The sequence below is a fragment of the Scophthalmus maximus genome, chromosome 3 (assembly GCF_022379125.1).
Source record: "Scophthalmus maximus strain ysfricsl-2021 chromosome 3, ASM2237912v1, whole genome shotgun sequence".
NCBI lineage: Eukaryota > Metazoa > Chordata > Actinopteri > Pleuronectiformes > Scophthalmidae > Scophthalmus > Scophthalmus maximus.
In genome coordinates this window covers 12,486,636-12,503,711 of record NC_061517.1, presented here as the reverse complement: position 1 = coordinate 12,503,711, position 17,076 = coordinate 12,486,636, and the positions used below count along the sequence as shown (strand labels likewise).

General features: G+C 41.3%; 1 protein-coding gene across 2 annotated transcripts; it reads right to left on the bottom strand.

Moving 5' to 3' along the window:
• Positions 1-714: 714 nt before the first annotated feature.
• On the bottom strand, positions 715-7,099 carry slc26a10 (solute carrier family 26 member 10). Of its 2 annotated transcripts, XM_035646131.2 has the most exons (18): positions 6,626-7,095; positions 5,864-5,974; positions 5,574-5,731; positions 5,275-5,439; positions 5,020-5,172; positions 4,848-4,930; positions 4,612-4,759; positions 4,406-4,519; positions 3,915-3,992; positions 3,732-3,827; positions 3,221-3,327; positions 2,843-2,912; positions 2,470-2,652; positions 2,291-2,345; positions 2,042-2,130; positions 1,879-1,933; positions 1,583-1,689; positions 715-1,479 (listed from the first exon to the last, which is right to left on the bottom strand). In XM_035646131.2, the coding sequence occupies exons 1-18, from the start codon at positions 6,888-6,890 to the stop codon at positions 1,441-1,443; spliced, it is 2,076 nt and encodes a 691-aa protein (XP_035502024.2). In that variant the 5' UTR covers positions 6,891-7,095; the 3' UTR covers positions 715-1,440. The 2 variants fall into 2 exon arrangements, with proteins under 2 accessions (XP_035502024.2, XP_035502025.2); XM_035646132.2 differs by lacking the exons at positions 715-1,479; positions 1,583-1,689; positions 1,879-1,933 and having other exon boundaries at positions 2,042-2,171; positions 6,626-7,099.
• Positions 7,100-17,076: the final 9,977 nt, after the last annotated feature.

The following is a 17,076-nucleotide window of genomic DNA, read 5'->3' as shown; positions in this document are numbered from 1 at the left end:
GGCAAAACCCAAAGGGTACAGTGTCTAGAGGCCTCTTTGAAATATGTACTGGAAAAAATTAATAACTTGGCTAACCTACATCAAGCAAGGAAATAATTAGTTTTTTTCCTTCTTTTTTTTGTCCTGGTTTTGAACTCACACCACATATAGTTTTATCAGGTCAAGGTAAGAGGTCTATGATGAAGAGCACTGGGGGGACCGACCTTTATTTGTCGAACAGCAGGGGGCAGCATGGTGGTAAGGCATAACTTTGAAGTAATGTGATGACATTTACAGTGTGGCAGCTGTAGACGCACTGGATCAAAAGTGTTTGATCCGGTGTAAAGTCGTAGCAAGTTTATGTATTTTTACTTGTTTGCTGTCATGAAAATAAACTTCTTTTTTTTTTTTTTTTTACACCAGTCCAGCATATACGTTGCATGCTGAATGAACCATAGTTCTCCAGGAAATATGACCTGGTCTTACTTTCCCAATTGTTTTTTAGCTGTGACAAAAAAAACCCATCTGTCTTGAATCCTGTATTTTTCGTCATATCTCAGTGTAGACACACAGGTCTGCAGCACTTCACCAAATACAATGACTGCTCTTCTTCTCTCTTCAATATCTGACAGACACGCATGCTTCACATTCCACACCGTGCTTCTACCTAAAATGTATTCATATTTAATAACCACAGTAATCCAAATATTCCGTTTTTAAATCACTGCAAAGTTCTGTTTGTGGAGATATATTTATTGTCAAAAAAGCCAATGGATGTCACAGTTGCTGACAAATAAAAAAAAGTAATTCACAAAGTAGTTTGTGCAGTCTCTCTGGAGTTAAAAAGCCAGAAAGTTTTAAGGCTGTGTGAGATGACATTTACTGTACATATTTGCATATTTAACACATATTTTAAAAAGATATAAATATACAAAAACATTTAAACAAACTTTTCAGTGCACTTGATGAATATGTATCTGTATTGCAAACACCAAACTAAATAAATATCACTATGGTAATGTTCCAGCATATATGACAATGAAAAACACACAATAATGAACAACTGATATCTGTCATATACAAGTAAAAAGCTACATATTTGTATTTTCAGATTTGTCTACACTGAATATATGATTGTCTGTTGTATCGGCCAGATTTGCAGCTCTCTGAATTTGTGACTGTTTAGTAGTATCAGTTTAAAGTGTGCCAAAAGTGTGTCTAAAATCTGTGAGAAAAATAGTTAACACTGTAATATAATAATTATATTAATTAATTACATAGTGCTACAACAGGCTACTGCTTCTTTGAAACACTGGTGTACAGTACAATCTGGACCGCATGCTGAAGTGCTCCTATACAGCTGAGAGGCATGGTCTCAGCTAATAAAACAAATGTAGAAGTCCTTATGCTTTTTGTCACTTTTGTCCCAGACGATTCGTCTCTGTCCTCATGCCTCATACCTCATACCCAAACAGTCGTGGTGTTCTCTGGGGGTTTTTCCTATGGTGGAAAACAGCTGTATCATCATTTGTTAACAACAATCAAAGTAATTGGACATAAAAGTCTCGGATGTATTTGTGAAAATGTTCGCTTTCTAGCTTACCCTCTGCTGTTGAATATACATCACAGCATCATGAACGGTGACAAAGATATGTTGAGGGTTCATGTAGTTCATTAGGCCACTTGATGTTAGGATCTTTAAGACACTCTCTAAGGGCACAGAAACCGTAGATCAATACTCACTGTAGGCAGGTGAATTTTGACAAATGTAATATCTACTCATCATCCTGATAGATCCATTTTCTTTCTTTTTTTAAACGTCTGCATTAAGAAGTTCAGCAATATAAATATAGATTAGCAGAGAAAAACCACAGGTAAAGAAATCACACTAGGTCTTACCATTGCAGTTCGCCAAATACACATGAACTCCAACTTTCTGGCATTCAGTGCACATCTGTAAAAAGACAAATGCAATCAATAATGTTGGCACAATGCAAATATAAGTAATGGAGATAAACCTGTACAGTGAAGTTTACATCATGGCATGCTTCAGCAGACTAACCTGTGTGAAGAGTCTTGCCCCGGCAACATCAACAAATATCACACTGCTGCAATCGATCAACACTGCCTGGACATCACTCTCAGATGTTTCTGCAGAATAAGAAGTCAATTCTAGCTTTCCTTGAAATTACCTGCAGCACAGGAATTTAAATATAAATGAGGAAATCTAAATAATCTTTCAGTGAAAGCTGTAGTTTTTGGAACTGTATGCATGTTTAGCCACCCAGGCCACAATAAAATCCTCACTTGCCTGATTTAAAGAACTCATTTTCTGAGGAAAACGATGTGTTTGCGATGCCTCTTTCCTATACAACAAAGGAGGAGGAAGAACAATAAGACACTTGAATCAAATTGGATTTTAAGAGTGTATGTAAACTTTAAAATCTGTATATTCTGTCACAGCTCATTAAGTGATTACAGTAAGCGTACCACAGTGCTGATGGTAGCCTCTCTCTCCCGTTTCTCCAGGGCTTTCCTGGCCTTCTCCCAGCTGCGGATCTTTTCTGGTGTCAGGCCCAGCAGCCTGCTCATCTCCTCCCTGAAGAAGCTACGGTTGCCATAGTAAATAGGCCCATTGTAAGTCAGGATCTTCACTCCGGGCACCTCATAGCACTGAAAAGAAACCAGCATGATCTCAACTACATTTAAGGATTCCTGCCCTCTGTTGTCTCTGAAATTATCATTATCACTTGTTTGAATATTAAAATAAAGGTAAATGTTCTCAAACTGTCTTGAAGTGGATAATTTATGTGCACATACAGCAGGAACAAATACCCAGAGAGCACCAAGAGTGTCCTCTCACCTTGCTGTGGTTCTCCAGAGGTCTGTAGATTTCTGTGTTGCTGGCTCGGCCAAGTACTGAACAACCAGCCCTGTTGAATTATGGGTAACACATTACAAAACATGATCTACTTAGCCTGACTGACATGAAGTGACGTGTCTCTACAAAAAGCTCTAAATGTCCTTTACTGGAAGAGGATTCGTATCCCTGTTTCTGGGGCAGTATGATCCCTACAATACATTTACACATCTTTTTTTGTGTGAGTGAGGTCAGATCATGTCTCGTGTCTCTCTGATGTACATGGTATTTCTGACAAAAGAGAACTTTGCAAAAGCACGAGCTGGAAGTATTATAATATTAAAGTAATATTGACATTGTGCAGTGGGAATGGTAACATACCTTTGTGTGCGACAGATGACAGTCATCATGGAGAAAACCACTCCAATGGCTAGGCCAAGGTCCACGTTAAGTACCACCACGGACAGCCAGGTGACCACCCAAACCATCTACACAAAGACAGGACCACGATAACATATTGTCAGATCAGGTTATAACACTTAACAATCGAAGCATGTCAGTGAAAAAAAGCAATCAGTGTGAAAGGGGAAGGTTGAAGGGGATTTATCTGATGTGCTACTAGTGCTGATGATCCCATGGCCGATTCATACCTATTCTCATTGCTTGGAGGAGTGTATACTGTGTAAACTATATGTAAGCAGGATAATCTGATCTAGTTTGTGAAGTCACTGTAAAACCCATTTAGCTGCACTTTATTGATGAGCTGTTGACCAAATGCTAACTAAGGGGCTGATTAACCATCACATTATCTTGTTCACGCCCCCCCCAATGCACTGGGGACCACATTGCACAATAAACTCTCATGTCTTATATTGCAAATAAAAGGTCTTACAAAATCCATCCTGCTGATTCTCCACAGCTCAGGTAAGTCTCGGAACTGCAGAAACATCTGCCTGAGGCTGGTGACATTGATGCAGGCCAAGACTGCCTGAGGAGAGAGGGGGAAAAACACGATGTGGTGAGTGAACGTTCCCTCTCTCTTTCTGTTTGCACTGATACAAACATATAAACACACCTTGGGTAGGAAGTAGAACAGAGGTCCTATCAGCAGCAGGACAATCAGAACAACCAGACTAGTGAACAAGCCGGAGAGCTGCAAGAACACACACACACACACACACACACACACACACACACACACACAGTATTCAAGTTTTATATAATTTCAACTGCATTGTGGATGCAAGTGGATTATCGCTCATAAAACCCCAGTCTGTGCATTTTGGTATATAATAAATAAAGCTAAGGTATATTCACATACCCTAGATTTTCCATCTAGAGCTAATTGAAAAATTAGCTCTAGACGGAAAATCAGCATTTGTATTTCTCTGTTGATCACAGCTGCAAGTGGAGGCCTACTTTTCTGTCGTGTTTGAATTATCAGTAGACATTATATCTTGAATTTAGTGTGTCCTCATTTGAAATGATCTTTTGATCAGTTTGTAATTAATGGCAGATTCCAATATATTTCCATTTTCCATTTGCTGTTCCAACAAGAGTCACTACCTGGGTGTATCCTCCAGCACTCTCCAATATATTCGTGGTGGCCAGAGTGGCTGAGCTGGGGAAGCAGGTGAAAAAAGAGGACACCGTGTTGGAGATACCATGAGCCAACAGCTCCTGAAACCAAACACAGTTTCAACACAGAAAGTCAAAAGATTGGTGAGCATTGAACATTTACAGCAAGCAGCTGTGACTTTCCCACACTTTACCTGGTTGGGATGTATGGAATATCCATGTTTATCAGCATAAATCATAGCCAGTGAGACCGACACGGCGTAACCAACAAATGTTATGGCTACTGTGTCTCCAGCGATGTCAGGGAAAGTTTTCACGGCAGGCATCTGTGGCCTTGGAAATCTGAGGATGAGAGAGTGAAAAGTTTATCTCCTGGGCAAAATAAGACAATTAGTGTTTTCCAAATTGAAGAAAAGAAAAAAAAAATTACCCAGCTGGGATGTGGCCAACTATCTCAATGTTGTAAGAAGAGTCCAGCGAGGAGGCATAGGCAACACATGTAGCAACAATCACCTGAAGAATGAAGCATAAAACTATGTATTATAACCTTATACTTTAAGTGTCATATATTCACTCTGCCTTCGTAAAGACACTTGACTAACCGTGAGGATCTCCACAGGGATGGGTGTTCGCAGGCGCTGCCGGTAACGCATGTTGATCTCCTTAACTGGGACCAAGACGGCCAAACACACAAGGGAGATCAGCAACTCAGCCATGTTGGTGTGAGGCAGGTTCTCCATCACTGAAGCTAAAGTCTGAAGACACAAGTTTGTGAGCTGTGAGAAAACGACACTACGTGCTCAAATGATGAGATGTCGGATTAGAGCGTTGAGATCTCGTTGTGAAGCGCCGCTCACCTTGAACAGGGAGAAGTTCCCGGTGTGGCGAGGGAGCCTCAGGCCCAGCATGCTTTGCAGCTGTGAGATGGTGACGTGGAAGGCGGCAGCACTGGTGAAAGCCTTAACAATTGGCTCTGACAGATAGGTGGACAGGAACCCCAGCTGAAGACCACACATACAGAGCTGTGACAAGAGAGACGAGTGTAACATTATGAACCGAGTTAGTCTGACAGTCTTTGCAAACAGAAGAATCTGGCATCTCATTTGCAATATTATTTAATTTTTACGACTGTTGGACTTTGTGCCTCTGCCTTTACCATAATAATTCCTGAGAGGAGCGCTACAGCTGAGGCCACCCCAATCCTCTGGGCCTCAAAGTCAGCTGCTTCAGACGAACTTGAGTTCATCTCCAGAGGACTGGGAACCAGCTGCTCCACCACAGAGCCAGTCATCAGACTGACCACCGCAAAGGTACCTGGGAAAAGTCGTGTTCAAAATGCATGCATCAGATAACGTAACTGTTGTCAGACATCACTAAAATGTGACTAAAAACACGTCGTTCCCTTTATTTTTCAAAAATCATACAACAGGTGTCATGTGGTCTTACCTGTGGACACATGGCGGCCTGTGCCAAAAAACACATAGAGGATCACCGGGAAGAAGGAGGTGTAAAGGCCAAATATCGGTGCCACTGACGTGAGCAAAGCAAAGGCCATGCCTGGTGGTGAAGGAACATTCACAAGGACAGTTACACAAGTTTATTTTTCAATCTATGTTCAGAAAATTGTATAGCTGTCCCTATGTAGGTTTATAAAACAGAAGTATGCAAAGTAAACTGGATACAGTCTTATAATAATGAATACATAGAATTTATCTCCACTGTGAATGTACATTTTATCTTTATAGTTGTAATTTACAATGATAAATATTGTAAAATCAAATCAATTGATTCTAAATATTAAATAATTAAAAAATCATACAGCAATTAGAGCCTGGCCGATATGTTTAGAGTCGGACCCATATTACCGTCCAACTGAAATGAGCCTTTAAATGTGCATTTATGTTTACATTTTAGGTTAAATCAATGTTCATTTTCTAAATTCAACTTCTATTCATTTGGTTGTATTTGTAATTTTTTTTCAATTTATTAATGATAAAGTTGATATCAAGCCTCAATTACATTTCTTTGTCATAAAAGTTTGATAACGACGTCTTAGAATCACTGACAGATTTAAATATATACATATATATATATCGAAATCTTGTATCCCTAATATCAATATCGGCCCTCACAGTAATTAATGAATTCCTCGATCGATCACTAAGAAGTTTCTAATAATTGGCAGCTCCGGTCACAGAGTCCACTCGCCTTGCGGAATGTGCAGGATCCCGACTGTCAGTCCCGCCACGGTGTCTCCTAAAATCCATTTCCTGAGCCTGTATCTCGGCAGCCACTGGACAATCGGCACTCTGTCCCGCAACAGGTGAAGGCAGGCTCGCTTCGAGCACCTGCACCGCCCGGCGAGCTTGTCGCGGAGCCGCCGACTCCCAGTCGCGCCGTCCTCGGAGCCGTAGGCCTGCTTGAAGCGGTCCTCCGTGTAGAGGCTCCTGTACACGGCCACCGACGCGCTCATGGTGTCCCCCCGGCGGAGGTGAGTGATGGTGGAGTCAGTGGAGCGGGGGTTGTCTAGTGACGAGGCATATATAGAGTCATTGCACTTTCCTGTCTGACTCTTCGTAGCCAATGGCGTGGCTCAAAGGAAGCCCAACTTTTTTTTTTTTGTTGTTGTTGTTGGTACAGTGTTGGACAACTCTTTTTTTTTTTTCTTCTCACATCTTTGTCGTGCCTCAGAAATCACAAAGGTGTGCTGGTCAATCCCCCCCCCCCCCCCCTACAAAAATCCTCTGGGTCCTACTGCTAAAAGGCTTTTTGACAGAAGGTAGAAAGTCAGACACACAATCTGCCTTCCCTTCACCCACCCCCCATCTCTCTCTCTCTCTCTCTCTCTCTCTCTCTCTCTCTCTCCACAAACTCACACACACACACACACACACACACCACCCTTTGCACTGCACAGCCCCGTCCTCCCATAATGTCCTGCCCTCAGAGAGCTGTGCGGGAGGTACAAGCTCAGGAGAGGCACAATTAAGTTATACAATGTCAAGCACTGTGAAACGCCTAAAGGGATCAAAGTCATATTGTTGGTGGAGATGAGGTTTGTAACCGCAAACCATGCCTGTTGGCGAGGAGTTCATTTCCGGAGAAGGATGGATGTCTGTAATGGGCAGGAGTTTAAACTGTGTAGCCATAAGGAAGAGAGAGAGAAAGAAGAGGGTACCCATGAGACCCCTGTGAAACTCAATCACACATGGCAGCCTGGTCCATGGATCAAACTGCACCTTGACTCTGATCAGAGATTGTGGGATGAGTGAGATGTTGTTCTTTGTCAGACAGGAGAGAATACAAGGAAACTTTGGATAAGAAGTGTTGAGTCTACTGCCAAAAATAACTGCAACTCAGAAATCTAGTAATCAGATATGATTGAAATAGAGATTGTGTTTCTCAAGCGCGTGAGTGAGCACGGGAAAGAGGGAAATCACAATCGCAGTATTAAAGCAAAGGAAAGAGAACATTTGTTTTAGACCAGATCTTGGTGCTGTGAATGAACCTCTCCCATCTCATGAATGACACTTCCTATGTCATGGGGCTACGTGAGGCAGAGCAGGCAGTGCCACCATTTTTTTTTTTATTATTGTTGAGCAGGACTACACCCAAGGATTTGGGCCTAGACCTTGTCTGGAAGGGTTGAATGTTTAAAGGTAGAAATTGTACATCACCACGCATCAAACAAAGTGGCCAAGCATGCAGTGTTGCATCTGTGAAGTCGTTCTACCTTGTTCTGATACAAAGTGAAAAAGTCATGAAGTAATGAATTGCTCGTTAAAGGTATAACGTGACCTAAAAGTTTAACTTTTGTGTTTAATGCCACTTAAGCTGATATTTATCTCCTCCAGGTTGCATGTAGGTGAACATGCATTGGTGTCACTCACTAGAACATTTCAGGACTATTCAGGCGACGGGTAGAGCGTCCACTTGATCACCATGAATCTTCCAGAGATTTTCCAGTTGTATTTTCCAGAGATTTTACTAGGGGACTGGCAGGAAAGGTTCCGGAAAATGTCTGGAGCAACTTTTGCGTTCTCACATTAAACCAACACAGTAAGCTAAAATGAGTTAAAATGCTAAAATGATAATTATAAAGTTCATCTCTGCAATAACAATTACTCAAGTCTCTTGCAGTCACTTGATCATTGTTGATATATTATGGATATATGATCACTGCATCATTGTTTGTCGCTTCATCCTCCTAGGTGAAGCCATGAATAGCAGATGGAGTTTAGTAATTCCACTATGTGGGAGACAGATCAAATTATTTAACCCTGATAAATGTCTCCATTTTATCTCGAATGACTGATCTTGGTTCTAAATTGAACTAATTTTGCCCATGCTGTTGTTATTCCTTGAAAGACAATAGGTTGCTAAAGATATAATTGGAGTCAAACAGGGTGTAGGTGAGAGGACGCTGGATGGACACCCTCCAAAGTGTGATGTGTCCCTGCCTCACTGATGTTTTAAACTAAATCAAATAAATGAATGCAGAGTGTTGTTTTTATTCCAGTGTCGTATTCTTAGAATTCATGTGTCTCTGGCAGAGAGGAGACGCAGTGATATAAGGAATTTCCTTTAAATGCCAGGAATGTGGGCCATTGTGTTGATCAGCTCCAGAGGATTTATGAACACACCGATGGCTTAGTGTGTCTGCGGGCTGTTTAAACAAGATATTAATCAGTGGTAAAAGGAACAATGTGTTGAATGGAAAAAGGATATGGATTGTTAACCCCAAACTATAGACGAAACCCCTCTGCTCCATCAAAAAACGGGCAGCTCTTTATGAATTTGAACAATGACAATGGGAATATCTGAGTGGCACAACAGGCCACAAAGTATAGTATACGGCGGAGCCATTTGTACAGTCCAGTGTGCATTCAATTAGCACGACAGTAGCACAGTGTATCAACACCTTTTTGTGGCCACAAAGCGTGTCCAGTGAGAAGACCTTTTTTTTATAGTCTTGACAAACAGGCATATTTTTAACATGTAGTCACATTGTGTAAGATTCCAGTTTTAATGTTAGATGAAAATTACCGATTTTCTTTTACTCTGTGAAAGGCGTTTCCATTTACAGTGTTGAGGTTTCTGCAGAAAACAATTACCGAGTGTTGTGAAGCTTGTAAAAACACACTTTGACGGCGACTGCAGTTTGGCAGCGTACCTCATGATCCCACTTTGCTTGTTGCATTAGCATTAATCATGTTTTAAAAATATCTCACCCACCCTGTCTCCTTCATGCTGAGTGTGGGTCCTGATCTTACAGGGTCTTTGTATTATTCTCGAGCAGGGAGAGGCTCCAGTCATTTTGTGGGCTATAGTTCCTGCTATTGTTCTTTATCTGCTTTATGGGATGCTTGTCCCGACCCCCCATTGCATGTTGCTTTGGAAATGACCTTGTCTATGAGGCTGACTGCTGGCAGCCAAACCTCTCCTTGTATCCCTGTCTCCTTACCTCTCCCATCCCTTTCCGCTCTCTGCTCGTCTCCATCCATTAGTGCCTGTCCAGGTATTTACATTGTTTGACATCAAGAATCATTCCCCTCTGAAGAATTCTTCCTGTCGGTCGACGAATCTGTTGTGATTTGTCACTCACACCATACAAAGTCTCTGGCGGGGTTAAGAGCTGAGCACAACCCAGGAATTTGTCTCAGCTCTTTGATGTGCACGGAAAAGTGCATATTTTACAATGGCTTGTCAAGCTCCATTATTTAGGCAATACAATATCAACTATTGCATTCTTTGACTGCTAATTCTTCTGTTCTTGACTGTACCTGTAATTAGCCATGTCTTGATTTCCCAGGACAACACACCAACATCTAAAAACATTTCTGTCAAAGGTCTGTGGAGAATTTCCCTCACGTGTTAATTTTCCTCATTCTCATTGAGGCCATGGTTTTAAAGCATCGCGGTGTCGAATGTTTCTACCTTCCCTGTTAAAACAGTTTCCTAACTTTGTGTGAGTCGAGTATGTTTCAGAGTGATTTGCTGATCTCCAGCTCATTCTTGATGAACGCCTCTTGACCTGCGCCACACCTATACTGGTCATGTCCATTTGTCAAACATCTGGGTCATCCATCTCCTGGGCGGGTGAGGTAGCACAGGCTCCCCGAGGGACTGTGCCTCCGCATGCACTCACAAAGCGTCCACCACGAGTACATGTTATGTTCTCGTTGAGGTAACAACAAAGATGGTGACTTGATGACGCAATCCATTTGAAGTGCTTGATCAAAATGGCGCTACATTTTTAAAGGTGACTGCATTGTGCCATTGGTCCTTTGTTGCTGTCGAAGGAAGTGTGAACTCTTCTGTGCTTCCATGTTGAAGACCAAATATACCAAAACAGACAATAAAAAAGGTCAACAGCTTGCATAAGCAGCCTGTCTGTGCTCTGAAGAGAACAAAAGGTGAGACCTGGATTCCTGTCTGACCTTCCTTTATCTGCTGGCAGTCTCTGTCCTGTCTGTCCCTTTTCCATATATGGAGTATGTCTGTCTGACAGTCAAAGTCCTCTCTTGCTGACTCACAACCTCCACTCTCTCCCAAAGTGAAGGGTGTACAGTGTCATTCTATACATAAAATCTGCCATTAAGCACTACAGCAGTGATGTTCCCCAATTATCACTTTCAGAAAAACAGTTAGACTCACTAAAGCATGTCAAGGCGCGCGTTTTGACCTACGGGGTTGACTGGAGAGTCTGGTTGTGGGATGTGTCACTTCCTGGCCCGTGCCAAAGCATTGTGCAGCTGGAGTACACAACAGGGCGACACAGCCTTGAACCACATTGTACGAGCCGCTGCTGCATTGTCTGCTTCACCTCTATACTTCTGTCAACACTAGATTCACTTTCAGCGGCTGAGCATTTACAGTGTTTGACACAACCAAAGAAACATTTCCCTGTGTTGTCATTCGGGCAACACCCTCCTGTCATTTTTTTTCTTTTTCAGAACTGGTGTATGTACACTGGAGAATGATAATTAGTTCCACATGCAGTCCACATGAAATAGCGGGCTTGATAGATGAAAGAGTGTTGAAACATTCGAGTAAATTTCTGCCTCTTTTGCATTTTGTCTTGTGCGTGGAAGTCTGATGGAGAGGGTCCTTGAGAATCACCAGTGCAGCGAGGCTCACCTCACACAGAGGTCAGGGCAGGTGTGCTGTGCTCATTGCCTAACACGTTGACTCAACAGCTATCTGTGGTTTGATTTGTGTGCACCAGCAAAAAAAAATAAAAAAATATATATATATATATATTGTTTTGCTTTTACTTCAACACAATGGAAGTGTGGAATGTAATGTATGGTGCTCAAAGCAATGACAGTGATAGATACATTTTTAACAAATCTCTGTTTTATTGAGTGTCTTGGTTGCTCTGGATAATCCACCGACCTCCGAAAGGCGCTTAGGAAATAGGCTTGTTTTTTATAACTGCGCGTTTGCTGATCCCCTGCCCCAAACAGGGTTCGTCCAATCATTGCTTAGCGACTGTAACCGAGCACAGCAGGTCTGTTCAGCTTCCCAGTGACTGTATGCATTGGGCTATAGAAAGAGAAATACATGGCGTAAAAATGGGTGCCTCTCAAAAATCCAAGAACACACCAGTAAAAGTGTGAAGAAGATGTGTTTTTTTTAAGTTTAAGCCCAGACTTTATCATTTTCTTTACATTACAGTCATTTGTGGGATTCAGGTCTTGAAACTCATGAGATTTTTAAAAACAGAACAGTGAACTTTTAATAGTTTGCTTGACAGTTTGCTTACAGTTCAAAAGCATCAACGTGCACCTTGCAGATGTGCAATCATTTAATGGGGTATCGTTTTCCTGTAAATTGAGAAACCTCTTCATTTAATGAAGACTAACAAAACATATTAATATTGTAAGGTTTAAAAAGAAGGTACATTTTATTATGAAATAATCTTTTAATAGTCTACCAGTGCATAAACATAACAGTATAAAGTTGACAGCTAGTCCCAGTCAGTACCCTGTTACAGTTGGGACCATATCCATTCACAGTCTCATAATGTAACTTCTATTGTCATTCTGAAAAACTGTGGATTTTACCCACGTCAGACTGGGAGCTCTGTGTGCAAGTGTTCACAGAGCTGCCACGTCAGCAGACACCCTCTACAGCACGTAGAGGCTGAGCGCACCAGGGTGGAGGGCCGGGAGACGTGGACCCAGAGCTGTACTGGCCGTCGCTGCCAGACAGCCTTCCTGCCACACAGTGCCATCACTCATGCACACACATCTGAGGCCAGACAACAAAAGTCCCACAATAACAAGGGCTGTGTGTTACTTCTCAGTGTGCAAGAAGTCAGAACCAGTACAAAGAAAAACAAGCATTCAAAGATTGTGGATGAACTCCGCTAGATGAGTTTTACATGCAGCCAAAGTAATAGAAATGATGCGTTGCATCAAATATTAGCTGACGAGGAATACAGTTGAAAGGTGGAAATATCATTTTACAGTTTATTTTGTATCTTGTGTCCGAGAAATCATCATAATTTGACCGGGTGAATGAGAAATGAATTTGAAAGAATGTCATATAACTTGCATGACGGTGAATCATGGTAGCTGCAGCAAAAATTCTCATCAGAAATTATTACAATATCCAATCATTTTTGTTTGAGATTGGCCTCAGTATTTTATGATGTCAGCCACCAGTTTTTATTGTCCTCCTTTCTTCTTTCCTTTCATCATTTCTGACTTCCTTCATGTCACCTTCATTTTCTGATTTGCCCCTCTCCACTCCTCTCGCCTCTCCATCACCTTTCCCTTGCTCCCCTCCGTACTCAGTCAGCATCAAAGGCCACCCGTGGCTCCGGCTGGGTGGCCACCAGCTTCTCATTTCCTCTCATGCTCTCCAGCCATTCAGTAGTGGCGTGCTCCGTCAGGGCTGAGCGGACCCCAGGGAGTCCACCAGAAGCCTCCGCTAGGCGCTCACCGCCGCTTCCTGCTCATTTAAGAGAGCCCTCAGAATGGAGCGCCATTGTCCTGGCCGTTATCTGATGGCCCCACTCAACAAGCAGACAAAGCCAAGAGCCTGGGGGCTCCCCCCACCTCACTGGTCATGATGAGGCTCTCCTGATTTTTTTTTTTCACAAGAAAGTTGCTCTGCAAACACGAATAGATGCCTTGAAGCACACACATTTTTGGGGAATTTAAAGTTATAGCCAACCAGACAACACAGACCTGTTGGGAAAAGTAATTTTTGATGTAAGGAAGCCTGATCTGTGAAGGTCAAAGTAAAATTAAGTATGTTTTACTAGCCAGCCTTGTAAACTAACGAACTAGTGACTTATGGATGCAGTAATAAGATATTTCAATTTGTAAGTCCTGATTTGCTGATTAACCGTCATAAATCAAACTTTGATGACAGGCAGCCAGTTGTGTGGAAATCAAGACAAATTTACAGCACAAACCGAAATGTGATTGCAGCCAGATCAAATAAATACAGTCTATGCATCCATGCAACCAAACATACAAAAAAAACATGTCACATCAAATGAGGAAAGAACTAAAACAGCTGAATGTTGAGTTCATAAAAGTAAGTATTAATATATTGCACCTATCTAGAAAAATGTACATATGTAGCCTAACACAGAGAGTTTGTAAATGTTTTTATAGGAAGTTTCCAAAAAATGTTAGGAAGAGAAAAACCTTTTAATGTATTTGTTGTGTGTTTAGAAATAACAATTTGTTGAGGGGCAATTTGTTTTGTTTTTTACTTTTTTATTTCTTCACTTTTCTTAACTGATGTTTTAAATTTTGTGTATGTTATTTCTGAAATAATCATTCATGGGAGCTTTGTTACTCACAAGATATATTTTAAAACATAAAGGAATCTATCTGCTCAGCAGAACAGTTTAACTTTAACAGCTAAATTAGGATCTACCGTCAAATCAGTTTTATTTATGATGCACAAGGTACACAAATCACAAATTTGCATGAAATAGCTTTACAATCTTTAGCAAATGACACCCAAAGGTGTCAATGTGGGCAAGCAGAAAGTAAGGCTTTTAAAATCAATTTTATAAAATCAATTTTCAATAAAGTAATTTAATAATGAAAATAAATGTAAATAAATCAATGAACAAAGTTCACCAATTTTGAGTTAATGGACAAGACAAAAACAGAGACTTGACAAATGCTGTAACAGAATGGAGTAGATTTACGATATGGGAGCAGTGTCCTCTAGTGGAGAGTTGTGGTAAAACAAATGCAGCAATGTTTTTATTCTGTTTTTCCAGGACCTGCTTTGTAACATTTAACTTTTCTTTTTTTTCCTCTCCAATGCCTTTTTCCTTTTTCTGCTGAGACACACATATGGGGCCGTGAGGGGGTTTCCCATAGAGACACCATTGTGTGTGCTGTATCAAAGGGAGATTTGTTAAAGGAGCTTTGGTGTGCTGTGATATCACCAACATCAGTCAGGACTGCCCGTGCAGGTGCCTACAACTGGGGAGGTAAGGGGGGCTGGACTCACTGCCTGCTCCAATTTCATAGGCGTCCGACCTGATGGGAAAGACTGTAACAGTAGAGGGGAAGGTATCAAAAATACAGATCACTCAACTTAAAGCAGATAATAAATAAATAAAGTCCCCTCTTTCCTTAAAATCGTTATATGCAGCTGTAACTATGTGTCGTCTGTAAAGTGATGCAGATGTTTTGTCCTGAAACAGACACTCACCAGTCAGTCTGTGTCTTAGAGCCCTCTCTAGTGGGGTGGCAATGAAGTGTATGGTGCTTCACAGTGTGTGGTGAAAGATTATGTATAATTTTAATGCTGGTGGGAATATAATAGTATCTCGTCTCTTGTATTTCATTAAATCCAACACAATTTAAGTTTTCTTTCCAATTGCACATATGCACAGTGAGGCCTTTTTCTTTTATAGCGGAGCGGTGACATTGTGACAGGGTCACATATCACTACTGGAATAGTAATAGTGTTGGAGACTTGTGCAGGATAATTCCCATATTTTGGCATGAACAGTATGCGGATTTTTGTCAGCGGGGATTTTGAGCTGAGTACAGTGTGTAGGTATAAAGTGTCTGCTTTATAGAAATGTACAGAGTCCAGATCATCTGCATTTATTGTGTATATAACTCACACCAATATTTAATTTTCATTCATTCACTCTTAAAGCCTTTCAGATGAATACTAGTAGCAGGAGATTTTGAAGGATTTTGTCAAATTAATTGAGAAAGAGGGACGAATCCAATTTTTTTAAAGCATGCTTTGAAGTGAGGTGTAAGCAATATATGCCTGTTTTACCTGCACATTGAAGCAGCCAAGAATTGAGACATTAAAGTCATGATGTACAAGTAAATACACCAGATAAGAAAGAGAAAGCTCATATAAAAACAACAAAGAACATTCTAACTCAAACTGATTCATCCGTCTATCTCCCCTACTTTTTCTCTCTTTTTATTTGAAGATCAGGCAATGGCAAAAAAAAGTTGAATAATTCTGCCTCTTTGATCTGCGCACAAGTTCATTTCCATTTTTGATTTTTTTTTTCTTCTTCCTTTCTGTAAGAGTGCCAGCATCAAGATTTACCTTGGTGTGCAAATTTTCTGGAATAGGTTAAAAGGAAATCGCGCTGCTCTCTCAAAGCACAAGTGCAGATGTTATGAAGTTAATTAAAAATTTAGCAATTCGTTTCTCCTGTCCCAATTTAGGCTGCATCAAATAGAAGAAAACAGACGGAAAAATCTGAGGAGTCCACGCAGTCTGTCTTTCTACATGTATGCTAATGTCAACAGGGATGTATACTTCTTTAACATAGAATCCAGGATAATACACCAACCTTTCACATTTGACTTTTCTTCGGTGTAACATTGAGAAATGAAATCCATTATGTAGTGTATCTATTTCTCTTTTAATACAAAGCAACTCATTCACCAGAGTTTGAATACAACCCTTCATTCTGACTGTTTGAATTCCCTTATTTCTGCAAATCTGCAAGTTTGGTGTTACTGAAAGCTCACAGATTAGTCGAGTCAGTTATCATCTGTTTTCCCGTAGACATTTCACGTGGCCTGCCTCGTTTAGAAGACAGCGGTGATAAACACATTTTAAAACCTTCCCCCCATCCACCGATCTTTCCCGACGAGTCTCCTTGTTTGCGAAAATTGCATCAGTATGTTGACACAGGCCCAGTATCTTCTACCATCTCTTCCATCTCCTCCCAAATAATAGTGCCATCCACAGAAAGGATGTCAAGTCTCAAGGTGCTGCCCACCCCTCTCCACTCCCCCTGTGTGGATGATGCTCCAGGAGCGAAGCAGAGGGAGGGATAGCTTCTGCACAGGTGTTGCAGCTGCATTCGTACATAATTCCTTTCTGTGTGAGCACTGCTCGGTGTTAGCCTCTCCGCGCTGCTTCCCCCCAGTGGGACCCCTCCTCCACTGAGTGATATTACAAGCGGCAGCCGCGCGCCTCTGATCTACAAGCGCCGGGCTCCCTCCTGGTCCTGGGTGAATAGCGCTTGACTTGTTCAATTTGTTTAGAAGCCACGTTCGTTGCTTTGAAGCCACACATTTTAGCATAAATCATAACCTGTCTCCTCGCTCACAACTGCTTTGAAATGCAACATCTGCTTTTGAATCCCCTGCCTTACAATTAGTCAAGCAACATCAATAGATTGA

Bases quoted from the DNA above. Each gene is read 5' to 3' on its own strand.
- slc26a10 (XM_035646131.2), bottom strand. From the start codon at position 6,890: ATGAGCGCGTCGGTGGCCGTGTACAGGAGCCTCTACACGGAGGACCGC. The intron at 5,975-6,625 runs GCGAGTGGACTC...CTTCACCACCAG, and splicing joins GATCCTGCACATTCCGCAAG to GCATGGCCTTTGCTTTGCTC. The intron at 3,993-4,405 runs GTAGTGACTCTT...GTGTTCTTGCAG, and splicing joins GTGCTGGAGGATACACCCAG to CTCTCCGGCTTGTTCACTAG.